We start from the raw sequence: 19021 nt of genomic DNA on the forward strand, positions 1-19021 counted from the left end.
TGATGCTCTGCTTACTCTTCTACATTCCTCATTCTGGTAAAAACTCTGTCATGGACTAGCCACTGGCTGGGCTCATCACTGGTGGATGATGCAATGGGAGGTGGCTTTGGAATCATGTAGTTCTGAGTTCAATCCTCGTTTTGCACAAATTGCAAGTGCAGCTTTGTGCTACTTTAAGCTGAGACTTAATTTCTCATCCGTAAACTGAGGTCACTCATTGTTGTGAAGATTAAATGCAGTAAGTGTATAAAATGCCTAGAACAGCCCCTAACCTGTAGTAGGAGCTCATTAAGCAGCACTTAACAACTTTCCTTTTACCACTCATTGTGTCTGACCTGGAGGGTTGCTGTGAGGATGCAATGTGACAACACATGGGAAAGTGCACTGACAATGTATTACGAGCTCTAATTGTTCTTTGGATCTCAGGTTGGAAGTTCCTTCCTCGGGGAAACTTTTCTTGACCCACTCAGTTGGATAAGAAGCCCCCCACCTTGGTACCACGCCACCCTGTGATCTCCATCTGTTCACTGTCACACTGCATTGCTATTGCCAGGCAATTTCTCCCTCACCTCAATAGGCGCACAAGAGCTCCGAGAGGGTAAGAGTGGGAAATACATGGATCTTGCTGTTGCTTCTCCACCATCTAGCATGTAGTCACTGCCAAATATAGCACTGGTGCTCTTTTAATTTGTTAAATAGACACATGAATTGATGGGAAGATTGGTGGAGGCTTTCAAACCTGTTATGTTGTACTACTTGTACACTTGATGGTCTTGACCTTCGGCTTATAGCAGCATTTCCCAATGTTTGGTCCTTGAGCAAAGTAAGATGCTCCATGAAAGACTAATTCTCTGGTCAAGTAAATTTATGAAAGTCTATATTCTAAATGCCTCCCCAACCCGGGAGATTCACAACGCAAGTTTATATATTAAAGGCTTATGCAAAGTCTCGCTATAAAGATACCTAGTTAACTTGAACGTAGCATTTTCCAAATGAATTCTTTCCAGGAATACCTTCTAATGTATGAAAGAACACCCTTTGGAAAATCCTGGCCTATAGAGAACTTGGGCTCTGAGTAAATTTTTCTCATGGTTTCTGTCAATTCTTTGTCCTGGTTGTCCTTCCCCCAGTTAAACTGCACAGCCGGAAGCTGGAGAGACATGCATACTGGGCTGGACAAACAGGCAACACAGACAATAGAACCTTTGAGAAAACTAAACACAGGAATGGGCTACCAGCCCAGGAACTGACCAAAAATATTTTGACAATGAGTAGAATGCCCTCATTTGTATCACACCTCAGAGATTTCATAGTTCTACGCACGTACATCACTGCAACTGCTCTTCTTCCTCTTCCCACTTCCTCTTTTTCTCCTCCAGCATCGGTGTCACCATGGTTAAATACTATGGCACACTGTCTACGCCAGGCATCGCTGTAAGTGTACTTCTTGTAGTAACTGATGAAATGATATTACTTACTGTTTTATAGATCTTGAAATTGAGTCTCAGAAAGCTACTACTACTACTAGTAATAATAATAATGACAAAATTAATGATAGCCACCTCTCACTTTTGGTGAGCTTATTGTTCAAGGCAAAAGAGCTCAGAAAGGCAGATTTGGGGCTCAGATGTAAGTCTTCTGATGCCAAGTCCAGAGTTTGCTCCACCCACGAAAGATGGGTCTCTCCAACAAGATCATAGCATGCTCCCAGCTGCGGCAGGGGAGAGAGGGTTACGGCACCAGCTCGGCATTCAGATGGTGTGGTTTTTAAAGTGACTCAACATCTGCCATTAATTAGAGTTCCTGTTCCCATGGTGATGGTTTATTATTGCTAGGCTGATAAGATGGCCAATTCAAGAATACTATCTTCCTTCTTTTCCCTCTCACTCTCCAGCATAGATTTTTCTCTTTTTTTCCTCCTCTCACCTAACATAATTGATCTTTCGCAACAAGGTAGGAGGTGGTGTTCCTCAAACAGGGACACCGTGTTGGATCCCTGGTGATAACCTTTGGAATTTTTTCTGTTTTGCTTAATGCAAAGGCTCTGTCAGACCAACTTGGATTCATCTCTGACATTTATTAGCTCTCTTATCATGAACAAGTTAATTACCTTCTTTGGGCCTTATTTCTTCATCTGGAATAAGGGGTAAGAAGGCCTAAACAGCAAGGTTCTTTTGAGAATCTGATGTACCAAATAGGAAGATGCTAGCACAGAGCCTGGAACGTGGTGGATACTCAAGAAATGGTAGCAGTTGTGATAATCAAAATAATAGCAATAATAATTATTTACAAAGAGATGAGGTGAGACAGATTTTGGGTTGGCAGTTGAGGTCGTTTTACTTTCATTCATTCATCAGTCATTCAAATGTGTTCTTCCACTGAAACTGTTGTTCTTTACAGCCCTTAACCCAAGATACACTATATACTTATTTGTATTTAACTGCCTCTTACACTCGACTGTAAATGTGATGAAAATTAGTACAATGGTTATTTCACACATCACTGTACCTGGGGGGATATTTGTTGAATGATGTACAAATATTTACCAAGCAGTCCACGTCAGTCTTTGTGTTAGGCACTGCAGATACGGAAATAACTAAAGCAAGATATTTACCCTTGAGGCATTCGCATAAGGAATCTGTGAAAACTGACAAAAAATAAAGGAAATGGGGCATTCATCCCTGACTCCAAAAGGTTTTTGGATTTTTTTTGAAATAAATCCAATGACATAAATGGAATTAAATCTTTAGTAATCTCCTAGCACAAAGCACCGATGGGGGGGTGGTATGGCTATCTCAAAACTCTCAATGCCAAGAGGGATTCAAACCGGTGGTGTTAAGCCCCCAGAGTAATTGGAAATTCCCTTTGAAACATACAGTTAAAAAAGAAAGAAAGAGAAAGAGAAAGAAAGGGAAGGCCTTTCAGGGGGCTAGCTCGCTGACCACCCCCCCCAGGACAGTCTGACCCCCTCTGCTGGTGAAGCAAGAGGTCAGATCCTCAGATGGAAAATCAATCTCCAAGAGTGGCCGGATAGAATTCCACGACACGCGGTCTATTCCCAGCCAAGGAGGATGGGGTCCAGAGGCTTTAGCTTCCCCAACCCACTGTACCCGATCAGGCCAAGCCGACAACTCCTCCAGGAGCACACGGCATCCGACAGACAAGCAGGCGCAGGGGTCCAGCCAGGAGCCCTTGAACCCACCTTCCTCAGTGGCTTGGATCTTCCATTGTGAAGTTACTTTGTTATTGTACAATACTATTAAGTATTCGTGTTAATTACCTTAATATATCCTGGGTTATTGCCTCTGAAGCGATCGAGTCCAGTGCTTCTTACGTTCAGTTGAGACCCTCTAAGGGGTCATGCCGTGCCATGGGGAAAGGGAGGGGGTGACACGGTGAGCAGGAGACATGGCTCAGCTTCTATCTGTTTGGTACAGTGTGCTCCCAAATGATCCACTACTTTAAATTGTTTGCAAACCAGAACCTAATTCTTTCAGTGTAAAGATGAGGAATCTGAGGCCCAAAGAGGTAGACCTCTTGTCCCAGGTTATATATCGAGTTGTTCAGTAACAGAACCGACACTGAGGATGGGGGAGCTCATCTTTGAAAAAGAGAGAGTAACTGAGAAGCACAGGGACAGTCTGGAGTGAGTGCCAGTGTGAACAGGGAAAGCTGTTTTCAGAGACAGAGCTAAGAACTAGGTGGTCTTGGGTCGGATTTTACCTGCTAAGGGCTTTCCGTCCACATCCATCACAGCAGCACCCTTGCTTTAGTGGCTGGCTCCCTGGGTAACCAGTCTGCTCGGCCAGCTCCAGGGAGACCACAAATTCTCTGTCAATTTCACCTCCGCTTTGGTACAACACACGTTTACACAGCACCTGCTACTGATTAAGGGTGAGGAATTCTGGGATCCTTCCCTGGAAGCTCACACCCAAGTGGGGTAAGCAGACATGGAAACATCTAAGGGCAGTGCTAGAGATAAGCACAGGTGGAGGTGGGGGAAGGCCTGACCATGAGGAAGTGTCCCAAGGCAACTTTACAGATGGGTTCCAGTATTCTCCCAGTGAGCAGACTACAGGGTCAGAACATCAACCAAGCGTATCTTACTAGGATGTGACCTTGGGAAAGTACTGAACCTCTCTGTGATTTGGCCTCCTTATCTGCAAAGCACAAGGAATATCAGGACCTCATGGGATTGTTGTGAGGACTAAGTGAGTTAATCCGCAAAGTCACATACTCGATCACTGGCGAAACTACATGAATACCCTCTGCTATCCTTTTAGGAGCCCCTTGAAGAGAGGGGTCCCAGCTCCCCACCACATCACTGGACTCACTAAGGCCTGTTGCTTCCCAGTTGTCTAAGCACTTCCTCGAATCTCCACTTTAGGATTGTCTATAAATTTCTCCTCTGTAAACGTCTGTCTATAGTAGTTAGTCAGCTTACCAAGATGAAGACAACTGCTATAAGCCAATTATCTAAACCAGTCTGGTTTGTCAGGATCCCTCCTCATCAGAGATGCTGACAGGTGAAACTGACATGGCCAACTTGGTAGGAATTTCAGTCTGATCGACTGCAACACACAGGCTCCTTCGGCCAAGGTGTCAGCTGAGGATGGGGGGAGGGGCGAGGGGGTAGATTTTGAGGTGGGGTGAGGTGGGTTGCTTGCTTCCCATATCTCAGTGGCCTTGTCTCAGAAGGTGCCTTCTTCATCCTGAAATTTTCAAACCTGATATGTTATAACACTCTATAACACAAATGCACTCTAGTGAAACAGGATAACTTCCTAGGGGCATTTAAAGAGTGTCCCCTTATATTTCAGGGAGGCTTCCAAACTGTTGGAGATAAATAATATATCTTTGTCATTACTCCCAGGCTGAATTAATTTACAGGCTTTTTTCTTAAGCAGGAAGCACTATTATTATCTAAGAAGCGCTTAATGTTGTTGATTTTAAGTAAATGAGACTATTAGCCTGCAACATTTTTTTATAAAAAATGATAGAGTCAGAGGATGTTGGGCCAAGGATGCTCCCAAGATTCCTGATCAAACTCCTAATGATTCCTTTATAGCTGACAAGCCCCATTCCCTATCAGCTGTGGTCCTTATATATCGAGCTTTCTCTTCTGCTACTCCCGAACTGGGATGCTTTCCTAGGAGTTGAGTTGACGTCTTTCTGTCTGTGTTATTCCTGTGCTTTCACTAGCACCTCTATCTGAAAAGCCCACTTCCTGCTGCTTCTCTACTCATCCTAAGTTAACATTTCCACTTCAAGCCCTACTTCTTATACAAAGCCACACTTCTCTTTTCCTGCTTGTAGCTGTTACCAGGGAGCAGATTATGTTAATGGCACTCTCTGGTTTCGGGTTACTTCATTTTTATTTCTCTAGCCTGTCAGCTCCTTGAAGGTGGGGAACCTGGCCTTGCTTTTCCTCTTTTTCTTTTTTAAAATTGTAAAACATTTGGCCCTCTATTACACTATCCACTACTTGGAGGTCACCAGTAGAAACAGCTTGTGCTTGGAGACACAAAAACCTGTATTCAAATTCCAGCTTGAATATTAACACCCAGTGTGACCTTGGTTAAGTTCTTTTAATTTCTGAGTCTGTTTTCTCATTTGTAAAACTGAAAACAAGAAACTCTGCACATAAACCTATTGTGAGAGTTAGGTGAGAAAGGCTAAATATTGATTCTGCAAGGAAACATCTACAACAAGACCAGAGCAATATGAGTTATGCATGTAGCTTTCTTATAATTTCCTTTGAGATAGGAAGAAAGCTTGGAAAACCTTGAGTAAAAGATATGTCTCAATAAACATAAGCTCTGAGACATACAGACTTAAACTCCTAATGCCATTACTTAATAGCTATGTGACTTTGGGCAAATTGCTTGCCCTCTCTGAGTCTCTATTTCCTCATTTGGGTGATGAGAATAATCACATATGTAATATAGTGATTCACTTAGAATGGTCCAGAGTTCTGGTTCAAGAAAGAGGAGTTTCTATTCCTTTTGACTAGACACTACCTGGAACTGTGCCTGGCTCTGACTTGCAATCAAGTTGTGTCTCCTGAGAGAGGTGCTAAGCTACCTGTGGCCACTGGCCTCAATGCCTGACTCAGAGTGGGCTTATTCAGAGCTGGGTATTCACTAAAGTTGCTAATGTCAATTTCTTCTCTTTTGGGTGTCACTTAGTCAAAGTGAACTGCTCTCTATGATAACCGGCCACCCTCTCTCCTGTTGGTCTAGCTCATTCCGACAGGGAGAGAGGAAGGGAAGTGGATTTGCTGTAAGGACTGACTTCTCTTAATGCTTAAAAGTGACTGTATCAATCAGAGTCCAGTCAGGAGAAGTGAAACCACTCTAGGTCATTCAACAAAAAGAATTGAGCACAAGAAATTGGTTTCATTGATGACACAAGAAACCAAGAAGCCAAACAGATGATATTGAAGGAACTCAGAGATCGGGGATGGCAAAAAGCCGCTACTCCTCTTAGGGATCAAGAGATGATGGGAGGTAGTGGTGTGGCCAGAGCCGGGGGCTGACCATGTCAGGCTGGAGCTGAAACCAAAGAAGGGCTGAGTGGTCAGCACTGGGACCTGAAGGGAAAGGCTGGGGGCTGGAATCACACAGGAGATGCAGTTGCTGCTGCAGTGAAAGAGAGAAATGACCTGACTTCTCCCTGCTTGCTTCCTGCAGGTCAATCTTCCATCAGCATCTCCCACTGGCCAAATCTACTCAGTGGCCAGTTTCCAGAGAGCCTGGGAAATATAATACACAGCAGGGCAGGCGTGAATAAGCTATCTGAGAGCAAACAGGCAAATGAGTGGCCCAGCCATCTCAATAATATACATAAAATGCTAGAACAACGTGTGATTTACAGTCAGCTAATAATGATAGGTATCATAAATATTACTCTAGTTTTGTATAGCTCACTGAACGTTTATTCACACCAGTAACTGTGCTAAATACTCTTTACATATTATCTCATTTAATCTTCACAACAATCTTATGAGGCAGGCACTCTTAACAGTCTCATTTTTACAGTGAGAAAACCAGCTTAGAGAGGTAAAGGGACTGACCTAACGTACAGCTTTAGCATCTGAACTCAGGATTGGAGCCCAGATTTATGTGACATCTGAGTCTGTGCTCTTAACTATGGTCCTATTTATTGCTTATAATATGAATCATACTGCTAACAGTAAAAGGGAGGGTACTAGATAAGTTGAACATGAAACTTCTCATAATTACTGGGAGGATATTTTGAAGACCTACATTTCCAGGACTGAAAGCCTAGAACACTCTGGGAACATAAAATTTGCCCTTAAAAAAAAGTAGAGATTAAGAAAAAAATACGTCACTTAATGCAGTTTATAAAAGTCCATGGCTTTTCCCTCTTGAAGGCAACAGTGTATTTTTGCTAAGAGGATGCCAAGTTCGGTGGCCTCTGAAGGCTTGCTGTTTACTGACATTTGATAGGCTTCGACATCTGTTGCCCTTCTCGATTGATGGGTGCTTCATTTTAGCACTTCCCTGATGCCAGGCTGGGAAAAAGCTTTAGTACTGAGGTCCTCTAAGACACTCCTAGGTCAGTGACGCAGCTTTGTTTGTGAAGCTGCCTGAGGGAAGGAATATTCAGGGAAGAGTGGTAAGGGACATGCCATCCATCCACCATGCTGGGTATTCTCAGTTCTACCCCTGGGGCAGGTGACAGCTCCAGAAAGTTATAAGGCCCGGCAATTCTTGACCTCAAGTCAAGTTTCAATGTCCTGCTCTGGACCTTTAGCAAGGTAGTATAGGATGAATTCTTCTGCTTCTTCTGTAAAGTTCCATGGAATGATTTCTTGGTTTGTTTTTAAAGGAATGGCAATCTTAGAATTTGGTACCAGGGAACTGTGGTATCTTTTGGAAAACTGGTATACTTCCTTGACTCTGTGGACACTATATGACTTGACATATTTCCAGTTTTGTGTTGGCTGCTGGGAAGCTCAAAGTAATCCCCTTATTTATGGGTCAGAGACTCATAGGCCAAATCTGTCCCACACATCTGCTTGGTCTGACACTCACCAATGCAGGGTTAAAACAATTTGAATTTCAATGTCCTTAGGCAGAGTATACATTCTCCAATCCGGTACAGAATGAAATCATCTTGTTCTCTGCTTGTTTACATGGCCTACCTGGTATCTGCAGGCATAGATATATTTGAGGACCCCCTAGTCTAAGTAGTTGGTGTATTATCTTCCTACATACTTTCTAACTTGTGAGTTTTATTTTGCTTAGTTTTATTCTGCTTAGTCATTTATTATAAGCTTCCTCAAATCCTTTATGGAAGAGGAGTATGAATGATAAAAAAATAAACAAATTGTTTTCTTCCCTAAGCAAAACTGCCAAGTTCAGTGCAGGCAGCTGCATCCCCACTGCATCCAAGGGCTGATCATTCCTGGTGAGTCACTCTGGCCTGCCCCACCTGCCCCACCTGTTAAAGGGTTACCACTGTCATAGGCTCAACCCTATCATTCCTTTAAACAGGAGTAAGGATTTCTTCCTCATTAGCAACTGAGGGGCCTGGACATAATCAAGTGACCTCTGCCCTATTTCTAGCATATAATATGTAAAGCCAGCTCTAGGTGCCCTCTGAGACACTGGGCAGCAGGGGATATGCAGAGAGTGGGCCTAGAGCCAGACCAGCTAAATTGCAGCCCTCCCCCCCCCCCACTAGCCATCCATGTGACCTCAGGTCAGCTTATCAGTCTTGATGCCTCAATTTCCTGCTTTATAAAGTGGGACAATGCTACCACCTACTTTACTGGTTTTTGGGTAAGGATCAAATTAATACAGGCAATATTAATATTAGTACTTTTCTGCATGCCAGGCATTGTGCTAACTGTGCTTTCATGCATAGAATATTTGCAGTAACTCAGTGGGGTCAGTTAATATGGAACTGAGGATCAGAGAAACTAAGTACCTTGCCCAGCCAGGCTGGTTCACATAGCTAGAAAGCCAAGGAGATGCCATCACCTTGAGTGTAGCAAGGTGACTTAGTGGGCTACTTTCTTTGGCCTCATTTGATTTCCTCTTATCCCGTCCACAACAGATTCAGCTCATTTACCCTCTTCCACCCCCCCAGACTTGGCAGGCAGTTGCCATAACACGACGGAGCTCCAGCAGTTATTACTAATATTTATTGTGTTGAGTTGAAATGGAGAGAGATTTGTGCAGGATTGAGGCACATGCTCCTTCCTCTGCTTTCAGAGAAGGTATTCTACTGCAAAGATTAAGAGCCAGCCCGGTTCACATGCCCCTCCAAACAGAGTTCCAGCTCGATCACCAACTAATCCTATATGGCCCGGTTCAAATGTTGCCTTCTCAGAAGCACCTTTCTATTTCTAGCCCTAAGACAATAGAAGACACTCCTTCCTTGGTGCTCCATTATCCACTGTATAGCAACTGTAGTTAAACAAATAAGAGCCAACATTAAATAGACACTATTCTACTTTCCATGTACTAACGTGTTTACCTCTTACAACACGAGTTGTGAGATAATATACCTATGATGCAGATATCACTGTTATGTTTTACTGATGAGGGCTCTGAGGCACAGAGAAATTAAGTAACTCACTCAAGGTAAGTGGCAGAGCCATGATTTGAGCCCAAGCCAAGGCGCTGTGTCTTTGTCATTACATTTAGTGTTGACTTTTTCATAACTGTATATGTCTGTGTCCACCTCCTCCCCACCCGACCGGAACTCCATGGGCCCCAAGATGTGTTTAAATCTTCTTTGTCCTGCTACCATCTAGGACCGTCCCTGCCATGTGGCAGCCTCTTGCTGATGAGCCTTGCCTCAAAATATTAAATAGGGAGCCTGATCACCTAGTTGAATCAAGGCCAAGACACATGCCTTTTCCAGATGTAGCCCACTGTCATCTGTCAGCCCAGCTATCACAGCCCACCCTATCTCCAGCTGCAGAGGAGAGCAGAAAATGCATCCTGACATCACAGGAAGGACCCAAGTAAAAGGTGCATTGATGGGGGCAAAAACAAGCCAGAAGAGTGATTAATTTGGCCTCCCCTTCAATATTATGTTTACAGAAGTTGATTATATAGCACTTAATTACTAATTTGCCCTACTTAAACCAAGAGTGTTTTTAATTTTTAATGAGATAAGGGAAGAAGATGCCTTTACTTCGTAAGGAGCAGCTATTTTATTTCCTTCTCTTGTTTTGCCCATCCAATTAATAACATTTCTAAGGAAATGTATCCCTCTCATGAATTCTTTCTCCCCATCTTCTTCCCCACCTCCCAGATTTAAAAAGAGATAGAAACAGACAAGAGCCACTTAGAAACAAACTGACTTCACCTTCTGATCCGGCTGGCTGGGCTGGGAAAGGCCTTGTAAAGCAGAGTAACATGGGACCCATAAATGGTGCTGTCTGATTTTTTGGGAGTTGGGGTGTGTCTATTCCCAGAAACCATGAATTGGTGGTTGTTACCAATAGCAGAGAACACAGCCATAGGTCTCCAAACAAGGCAATCCCCCTAGAACCCTGCATTGTTTCCTGGGTATTAATGTCAGATAATTTTAAGCATGGCCCTAGGGCAGCCTATACAAAAAACACAGGTTTTGGAGTCAGCTCTGGATTTAATCGCCAGCTCTGCTACTTGTTAGATGATGGATCTGTTATTTAAACTTTCTCAGCCTCAGTTTCCTATCTGTAATGGTGAGGTGAATAACCTACCTTGCAAGAATCAAATGGCATCTCAAGTACCTTAGCACAGTGCCCAGCTCAGAAGAGGCACAGTTTTCTTGTCTTTAGCAGAAGGGAAGGCAGAAAAAGGAAAGCAGGGATAAGTGGGTCCCTTTTGAGCACCCCAGCCTGTCTGTCATCTGCAGAGCTGACAGATCTGATCAGTGTTACTCAAAGGGCCCGTCCATAATGACATAAGGAGTTTGCTCCAGAAAGTAAACAAACACCCTGATTCTCTCACTGGGAACATCTTGCTAGGAACAAAATGTTGTAATTGATTTACATTCTGATGCAAGTCCCTTATCTCATTGCAAATCTGTAACAAACCATTCACAGCTTGGCCTCTGATCGCAGACAGACCTGCACAGCCCAGTCTGGATGACTACGGAGGACAGCTGCATTCGCTCCTAAAGACCCCCTCCCACCCTTCTCTGAGCTGAGCCGGGCTCACTTGTACGGACTACATCAATGAGCTCTCTTGCCCTCTGACTTTGACTCCAGCCAGTGGGGAGCCCGACAGTGAGTCAGAGAGCCGGAGGAGAATGGGAACAATCACCCAGCTCTTCACTTCCAGGGTCACTGGCAAGCCAGCTGACTCGGCCGCCTCCACACAGCCCTCTGTTCGGGGGCTCAGGGGCTCCGGTAACTGGGCTCTCCCTTCACCTCTTAAGGTCCAGCTGTTACAAACCCCAGCATACTATATCCTCCCTTGTGATTTCTCCAGGGCCGGTCCCCAGTCTGTAAATAGTCCCTCTACTAAACTCTCTAAAACTACCCTAATTTGAAGGTAACTTCTGTGGGGGCCTTGACTAACACAGGGACATTTTAATGTACATTCAAATTCTAGTTGTCTGCAAAAACAGACTCACAGACACAGAGAACAGATTTGTGGTTGCCAAGGGGGAGGGGGAGTGGGGGAGGGATGGATTGGGAGTTTGGGATTAGCAGATGCAAACTAGTATAGGATGGATAAACAACAAGGTCCTACTGTATAGCACAGGGAACTGTACTCAATATCCTGTGATAAACCATGATGGAAAAGAATACAAAAAGGAATATATATATGTGTAACTGAATCACTTTGCTGCACAGCAGAAATTAACACAACATTGTAAATCAACTACACTTCCATAAAATAAATTTTAAAAATTCTAGTTGTCTAAAAAAACTGGTACTAGTTTTTTAAAATAATGGCTATCACACTCAGCCCCAGAGGAGTCCACTTCCATGTAAGACCAAGTTGAACAATCCTCAGCTTTGAAATCCTAGGCTAGGCCTTGGATTCTGGCTCCATCCATTTCTAGCCATGGGCTTTGGTAAGTCACTTAAACCCTCCTACCCTGTTTCTTCACTTGTAAAATTATGATGATAATAGTATAGGAAATTTCCTTATGTATAACTTTTAACATGGTACTAAATTTTTAAATGTTCAAATTTCTTTGATATGCATATGATGAGAGACATGCCATCCAAGTTTCTACACACGTGGTACTTTATGGTTCATTGCAGCGTATCAAACACCTCCAATAAGCAACTGTAATAATGGTATTTCTTCTTTTGCATACTTCTTGATCATTTGCCTCAATGATGGAACCAAAAGTCTTTCATAGACTTCAGTAAGACCTCTAAACATTCCATGACTCTGAATCAAACTTTGTCCAGTAGTATGTGGTATGTATGTGTATATGACTGTGTGTGTGTGTAGTCATTTTTCAGAACTTTTTCCCAATTACAGACAATTCCTGATTTAACTAAAGGTCTTGTCTTCCCTCATCTCTTATTTGGTTCCATACCCTAATTTACTGTGTTGAATATTAAATTTATACAGCATGGATAATCTATTCATGACATCCTAGAGTAAAGGGAGAAAAAAAAAAGTCCTACTTATTCATTTCTGATTTATTCCAACTAAGACATTTATTATAAAAAGTAAAAGCATAAATGATCATTAGAATGAGGAATTAAGTACTTACAGGCATTCATTTCTACTAAATAACATATTTTTTCAGATTTGCACCAGTATAAAATGTTGTCTTGAACAAAATGAAGTCAAAGAGGTAGGTAAACTTTATTTTAGAAATACAGTTCTGAAACCCTTCTAAGTTTCTAAAGTACTCAGTAGATGTTTGGCCACTGTTTTCTTTTATAAAAGCCCAAATCTTAAGTTCCTGAGTAAAAACTGCAAGGGGAGGGAGATATTTGGAAAAAAAATTTGTTAGCCTAAATCTTTGTGTTAATAACAATACTATAAAAAGTGTCGTTTAATTAAAGTTCTTAATTAAAGTGCTTTTTTATATATATCTGTATAAAAAGTAAATGGACAGATTATGATTAAATACAAATAAATAAAACAAAACACTACTGGGAGTATGGTATGAAGTCTTCTCCAGGCAAAGGAATTAGAAAATTTCCAAACCAAAGAGGGTACATTTTTTCTTTTTATTTCTATGTCCCATACTCAACCAAGCAGTGAGGCTAAACATGTGCTGCTGATATGTTCTATAAACCATACTACCCTGTAGAAGCGCAGCTAAAGGGCTATACTGGAATCTACACTTTTTCCGAGCAACAGATATATATTTACTGGAATGTGAAGAACATGGTTTGATGGAACAAAAAGAGCATGGACTTTGTATCAAGCAAAGTCATATGACCTCTCCATGCCTCACTGTCCTCATCTGCGCAGTGGGGACTGTTAACATCCACTGGTTGATGCAAGGATTCTATGAATGACAAAGGATGGAAAGGAACAGGCCCTGTTCCAGGATCACCCTGTGAGGAACAGGAGAGTCAAATGTCACATATCTGACAAATTGAAATAATTTCCTAAAAATAGAATTCTAATTTTGCGCTAATTTTTGACTTTTATATCCATGGTGCCATTCTGCCAATTGGATTGGAACAAGGAGATGTATAATTAATCAGAACCTGAATTTGTTGTTGGTTTTTTGTTTTTTTTTTTTTTTGAGTGGGAGCAATTCTCAAAAAGATAAGAATGTACTGTTAACCAGGTATGGCAATAAGTATAAAGAATGTTAGGACCAGCATCGCATTCTTAATTTAACCCTTCTTTAGACTATTAATTACCATTTCAGGTTTTCTGTTGATTTTCTATGAGGCGCTCACATATGGGACAGGATACAGAAAATCCAATCAGAAACCTGAATCCATTTAATTAGAAACCAGAATCTCCTATCTCCTGAAACACATGCTTAAGCAGCAAAGGGCAAAAGGTTACTAAAAAAAACTGATAGTATCAGGACCATATGTGAAATAAATAGGATTTTAAGAGACCTGGGAATGAAAGCCAAATGAAACTAAAATTCACAGCAAAAGATGCCTTATACACAAGGAATGTGAGCCCTGAATTTTCACACACTATTGGTGGGAGTATAAAGTGCTAATATGTATCAAAATCCTAAAAGTTAGGCAAACTTTTTGACCAAACAACTATACCTCCATAATTTAGTTTGTGTAAATAATTTAGGGTGCGGGCAAAAATTTAGATACAGAGACGTTAGTTGCAGCATTCTTTAAAACAACGGAGACAACCTAAGTATTCAAAACTAGAGGACTGGGGAAATAAGTCATGGTATATAGCAGGGGTCCCCAACCCCCGGGGCCTCGGACCGCTACTGGTCCGCAGCGTGTCAGGAACTGGGCCGCACAGCAGGAGGCGAGCGGAGGGCAAGGGATCGAAGCTTCATCGGCCGCTCCCCATCGTTGGAATTACCGCCTGAGCCATTGCCCACCCACCCCCATCTGTGGAAAAATTTTCTTCCACGAAAGCAGTCCTTGGTGCCAAAAAGGTTGGGGATCGCTGGTATACTATGGGGCAGAAAATTGTACAGCCTACAAACATGATAAATAAAGATGTTTACTATGTATTTTTGGGTGGGGGAAAAAAGGCTACAAAACAATATGCATTGTATGAACACAGTTTTGTAATTTAGAAAAGTATAAAATAATTTAAAAGTATGTAAAAAAGATTACAAAGATAGAAGCCAGAATCTAATATAGTGGTTGTTTTAGGGTAGTAATATCAGTGTTTTCATATTTTTCTTTCAGCTTAACTGAATTTTCTTATTTTTTCCCAATGAACATGAATTAGTAGTTGTATTCCAGAAAAAGGAAAGAAACCCAGCAAATTAAGATTGAACGTGCCAAGAAATGGCATGGTTTCATATTTCTGAACATCTATTATATATCAGTCTTTCCAAACCTCCAGAAAGCAAGATCATGGTAATCAAATTCACTTTGCAAAATGTAAAACTGGTATTTATGGTGACAGGAAGCCAAACAGGACTAAAAAACACAGAAAGTTGACTCTCACAAAATAAAACAGAATGGAGACGTATTGTATAGCATAAAAAAAATAACAGGCTTTGAAGCACATAATAGGTGATGAATATAAACTGGCTCTAAATGAAGTAAATTTCATGAAAAAGAACAGAAGGAGAGGCTTCAGCTAAGCAGTGAGGATGTTTGCAAGGACTGACCTTGAGGGTAGACCACTGCGGTCAGCGCGGATAGTTTATCCTGTGGGCACACATTACAGAAAGGGTGAGTAATCACCGCTCTCCACTGGCCACTTAGATGCATTGGTCTGCGAGACACAGGAGTCTGTCTGGAACGTGACAGGGAAAGTTGATGGTGGGAACGCACGGAGTCAATGGTTTACAGAGGCGGCAACCCTCACACCGTGGGAGGAAAAAGGGTTTTGATTAATTGGTTGATTCCAAGCGCTTATTTTCTTTACTCTGGTACTACCATTAAAATGATGGCTGAATTCATTTTGATCTCTTGTCACTGTCTCCTTCTGCTGATTTTTGCTTCAGATGCTTCCTCTACTGTTTTTTTTGGGGGGAAGGGTGGGTGTCAAGATAAATATCAATAGCACAGTTAGAATTAAAGCTTATTTTATATAAATAGTCTTGGGGGTAAAGAAACTTTCTTTTAAGATAAGACATTACGGGAAGCTAATGACATCTGCAGAGGGGCTGAAGGAAGCAGAAAGTGGAAAGCCATTTTGTATTTCTGCCTCTTTGCCATTGGATTGAGTTTTCTCTCATGGCATCTTGAAACCGGTTTCTTGTTTTATGTGTCCTTTGCATTTCTTAGAACCTCTCTATTGTCTGTGCTTAGGGAATGTAAGCATGTTGATAGTTCATAAAGTGATTTTTTTTCCAGTGTGTTTATTTCCCAGGGCCTGGGAGCCTAGAGAATTGTTATGGGATGCTCCCAACTTCTAATTATAATTATTTGCTTTCCATGATATTCAGAATTTGAGAGGATCACTTTGGAGCACACCGATGGTCAGAGGAGTGATGGGTGACATTCTAGGGATGGGGGAGTGGTCAGGTGGAAAGGCCACAGATGCCAAGACTGCCTGGATAACTATAAGGAGGGAGGGAGACTTCCTTCCTTGCATCCCCTCCCACTTACTCAATAGATGAACTTTTACCATGAAAATGGCATCTCTGTGATTTGATTCCATTTTATTAAGCTGCAGATACAAAGACAACTGTGACATCATACTTGTCACCCTGTCTAGTGGAAGAATAGTTTTGAAAACTACTAAAAGGAGAACACCATTTCTGGAGAGGAACAATTCTTTAAGATATTATTAGTCATTCTACTCTTTAATGCAGATGGACGGCTATAACTACCCTTTGTGAGATCCTAATTTGGAAAGGGAATAGCAGGAAGACTTTAGTTGTCTAAAGGAAGGGAGGGTAGGAAAGGGCAGAGGAAGAGAGGGAGAGAGAGACTCTGAGGATGAGAATATGAACGGATAAATGAACAAGAGGTGGAAGCAGGAACTGTCAGCAGGCTTCAAAATTTGGAATAGCAATGGACCTTGTACTTGACCAATCTCGCCCATTAATACCCCCATCAGAAAATTCCATCCACTATCCCTTTCCCTCCAGCTGATAAACTTCCCCCAGAATTAAAATATATAGAAGTTTGCAATAGCTGTAAGTAAAATCCACATTTCTAAGTCCTTCTGATCTGTTGGTACCGCCAAAGGAAGGTATAGCGCTCTACCCCTGGCTGGAGTCATCCATTCATGGGCCTAGGAAATTGGGAAACCCTGTCTCCCTGGGCACGTAGGACTCTTCCCTAGGTCTGCAGCCTGGGTCTTCTGGAGTCTTCTTAGCCTTTCCTTCATCTGAAGGAAGATGAAGAAGATGACTTTCCTTCATTCTGAAGGAGATGACTCTGGCTGAGTCTACCAAAGTCTGCCCATCTAGATAAGAAGTGAAATCCTTTATCCAACGACCAGATGTGTGGTCTATGAGAAGACAAAACATCTGGCCTGCTGGAATCATTGAGTTGCTGGCAAGCTCTGCTCAGCTTTCTTACAGGAAGGAGTGCCAGGCACCCTGAAGATCAAGCTAGGATCTTTGAAGTTCAAAGAAAAAACTGTGTTGAAGTTCAGATTGAAAAATATGAATCACAGGGAGGAAGTAATTCTCAACTTGCCAGAATCCTGAGCTGGTCTCCAGGCCTGGGGCACATAGGTTGGCACCTCTTCTTTAGAGAGGGGTGAATGAAGCCAAGTTGACAGGCATTTACATTTCCAAATATAATCATTATTACAATGTTGACAATTATACCTGGGCTTCACGGAGGTCATTGAATCTTTCAAAGGCTCTATCTCAGCAGTTCCACAGGAATGGCAATTCTTATTTAAACATTTTTTAAAAAGGAAATAAAACAAACAAATGAAATGAGCACCTGGAGAGGCCAAGTGACATTGTCTGAAGATGTACAACAACCATGCACAGAGGTTAAGACCACACGGATTCCCTCAGGCATGAGATGACAGGTAAGATTCAGGTCTCTGGCACCTGGGGGCTTTATTTACTAGATTACAGTGGCTCCTAAAAATAGTCAGGAGAGGCACATAATTCCTCGGGTTGAATAGGAGACATGAACTTGTCTTTAAGATGTTGTGAGCCTTGCAGCTGCTACTCAAGTCAACAATTCCAATTTTCGATCTACCATATCTTAGATACTGTTCCAGAATATTAAGGGAAAATATTATGTAGTGAAGAAGATGTCAGTGTGGGATGAAGCTCAGTTTCCACTTAGGAGAGGATGTGAGTGGAATCTTCTCAGAGCTAGAAACTCCAGATTTGACTAAGATGTCAATGAGGTGCCACAAGGCATGGTATGAAGTATCTGATAAAGCAGTCAGATCTTGTCACACTACTCTGTTTCAGTGGCAGACTGTCTCCTGATTTGTGACCAATGACATTTCTTTTCCGGAAATTCACCTTTGAACATTTAAGAAGCCAAATATTTTTTTTCGAGAAAAAAAAAAATTAGGCTAAAGTAAAAAAAGAATGAAAATCAACAGAGGATATAATCCAGAGAGACCTTGATTTCAATTCTGCTTCTGCCCCTTATTAACTGCAGCCTTGGGCAAATTTCTTGAAACCTCTCTGAGCCTGGGTTTCCTCACATATAACACAGGAATAAAAAGCCTTATCCCGCAGGCAGGGAGACTGTCAAGATTCAATGAGGTGTCTTCATCTGCTTGGGCTGCCATAACAAAATAGCACAGATTGGGTGTTTAAACAATAGAAATTCATTTTCTCACAGTTCTGGAGGCACGAAGATCAAGGTGCCAGCATGGCTGCTCTGGTGAGGGCTCCCTTCCCGGCTTGCAGATGGCCCCCTTTTTGCCGTGTCCTTACATGGCAGAGAGAAAGTAAGCTCTGGTGTCTCATCGCATAAGGGCACTAATCTCACCATAAAGGTCCCACCCTCATTTCCTCATCTAATCAAAATCACCTCCCAAAGGCCACATCTCCAAATACCATCACACTGTGGGGTTAGGGATTCAAATGTGAATTTTGAGGGGACAGAAACTTCCAGTCCATAATATGCAGTAACCTATGCAGGGCCTTAGTAAGCAACTCTACTGTTTTGTTTTGGCAATTATGCTTTGTCCCAGGAAGTGCAAGGCACCTAGTTATGAGAACATCTTCATAAATCAACACATTAAAATAATAATTGACAAGTCACTGACATTTCAACAATAAATAAACATCTCCATGTGATGTTCCTGAGACAGCACCAGAAAATCCAGAAAAAAGCTGAAAACTCTACCATCTTTGTTTAAAAACTCCAGTTAAGGTCCACACGCATTCATGAGTGGGTTCAATTCTTTGGAAGGGATATTTCACAAGCATCAACTTGAGAGGCTTGGGCAGGGTGCCGTGCACCACACTTCCCAAAATGTGGCACAAAGAGCACAGATATTGGTATCAG

At 42.1% G+C, this 19021-nt stretch overlaps 1 protein-coding gene across 8 annotated transcripts in view; it reads right to left on the reverse strand.

The window, feature by feature from the left end:
* Positions 1-19021, reverse strand: part of FGGY (FGGY carbohydrate kinase domain containing) — a 416066-nt gene that overhangs the window by 60683 nt on the left and 336362 nt on the right. For 6 of the 8 annotated variants that reach the window (XM_082418642.1, XM_082418643.1, XM_082418644.1 and 3 more), the window contains one exon: positions 18348-18439. The exons of the other annotated variants lie outside the window; for them this stretch is intronic. In XM_082418642.1, coding sequence (XP_082274768.1) covers positions 18348-18439 — 92 coding nt within the window. The remainder of the gene's footprint in view (positions 1-18347; positions 18440-19021) is intronic. 8 annotated transcript variants of the gene reach the window in all.

The sequence above is a fragment of the Balaenoptera physalus genome, assembly GCF_965194825.1.
Source record: "Balaenoptera physalus genome assembly, chromosome: 1".
Lineage (NCBI taxonomy): Eukaryota > Metazoa > Chordata > Mammalia > Artiodactyla > Balaenopteridae > Balaenoptera > Balaenoptera physalus.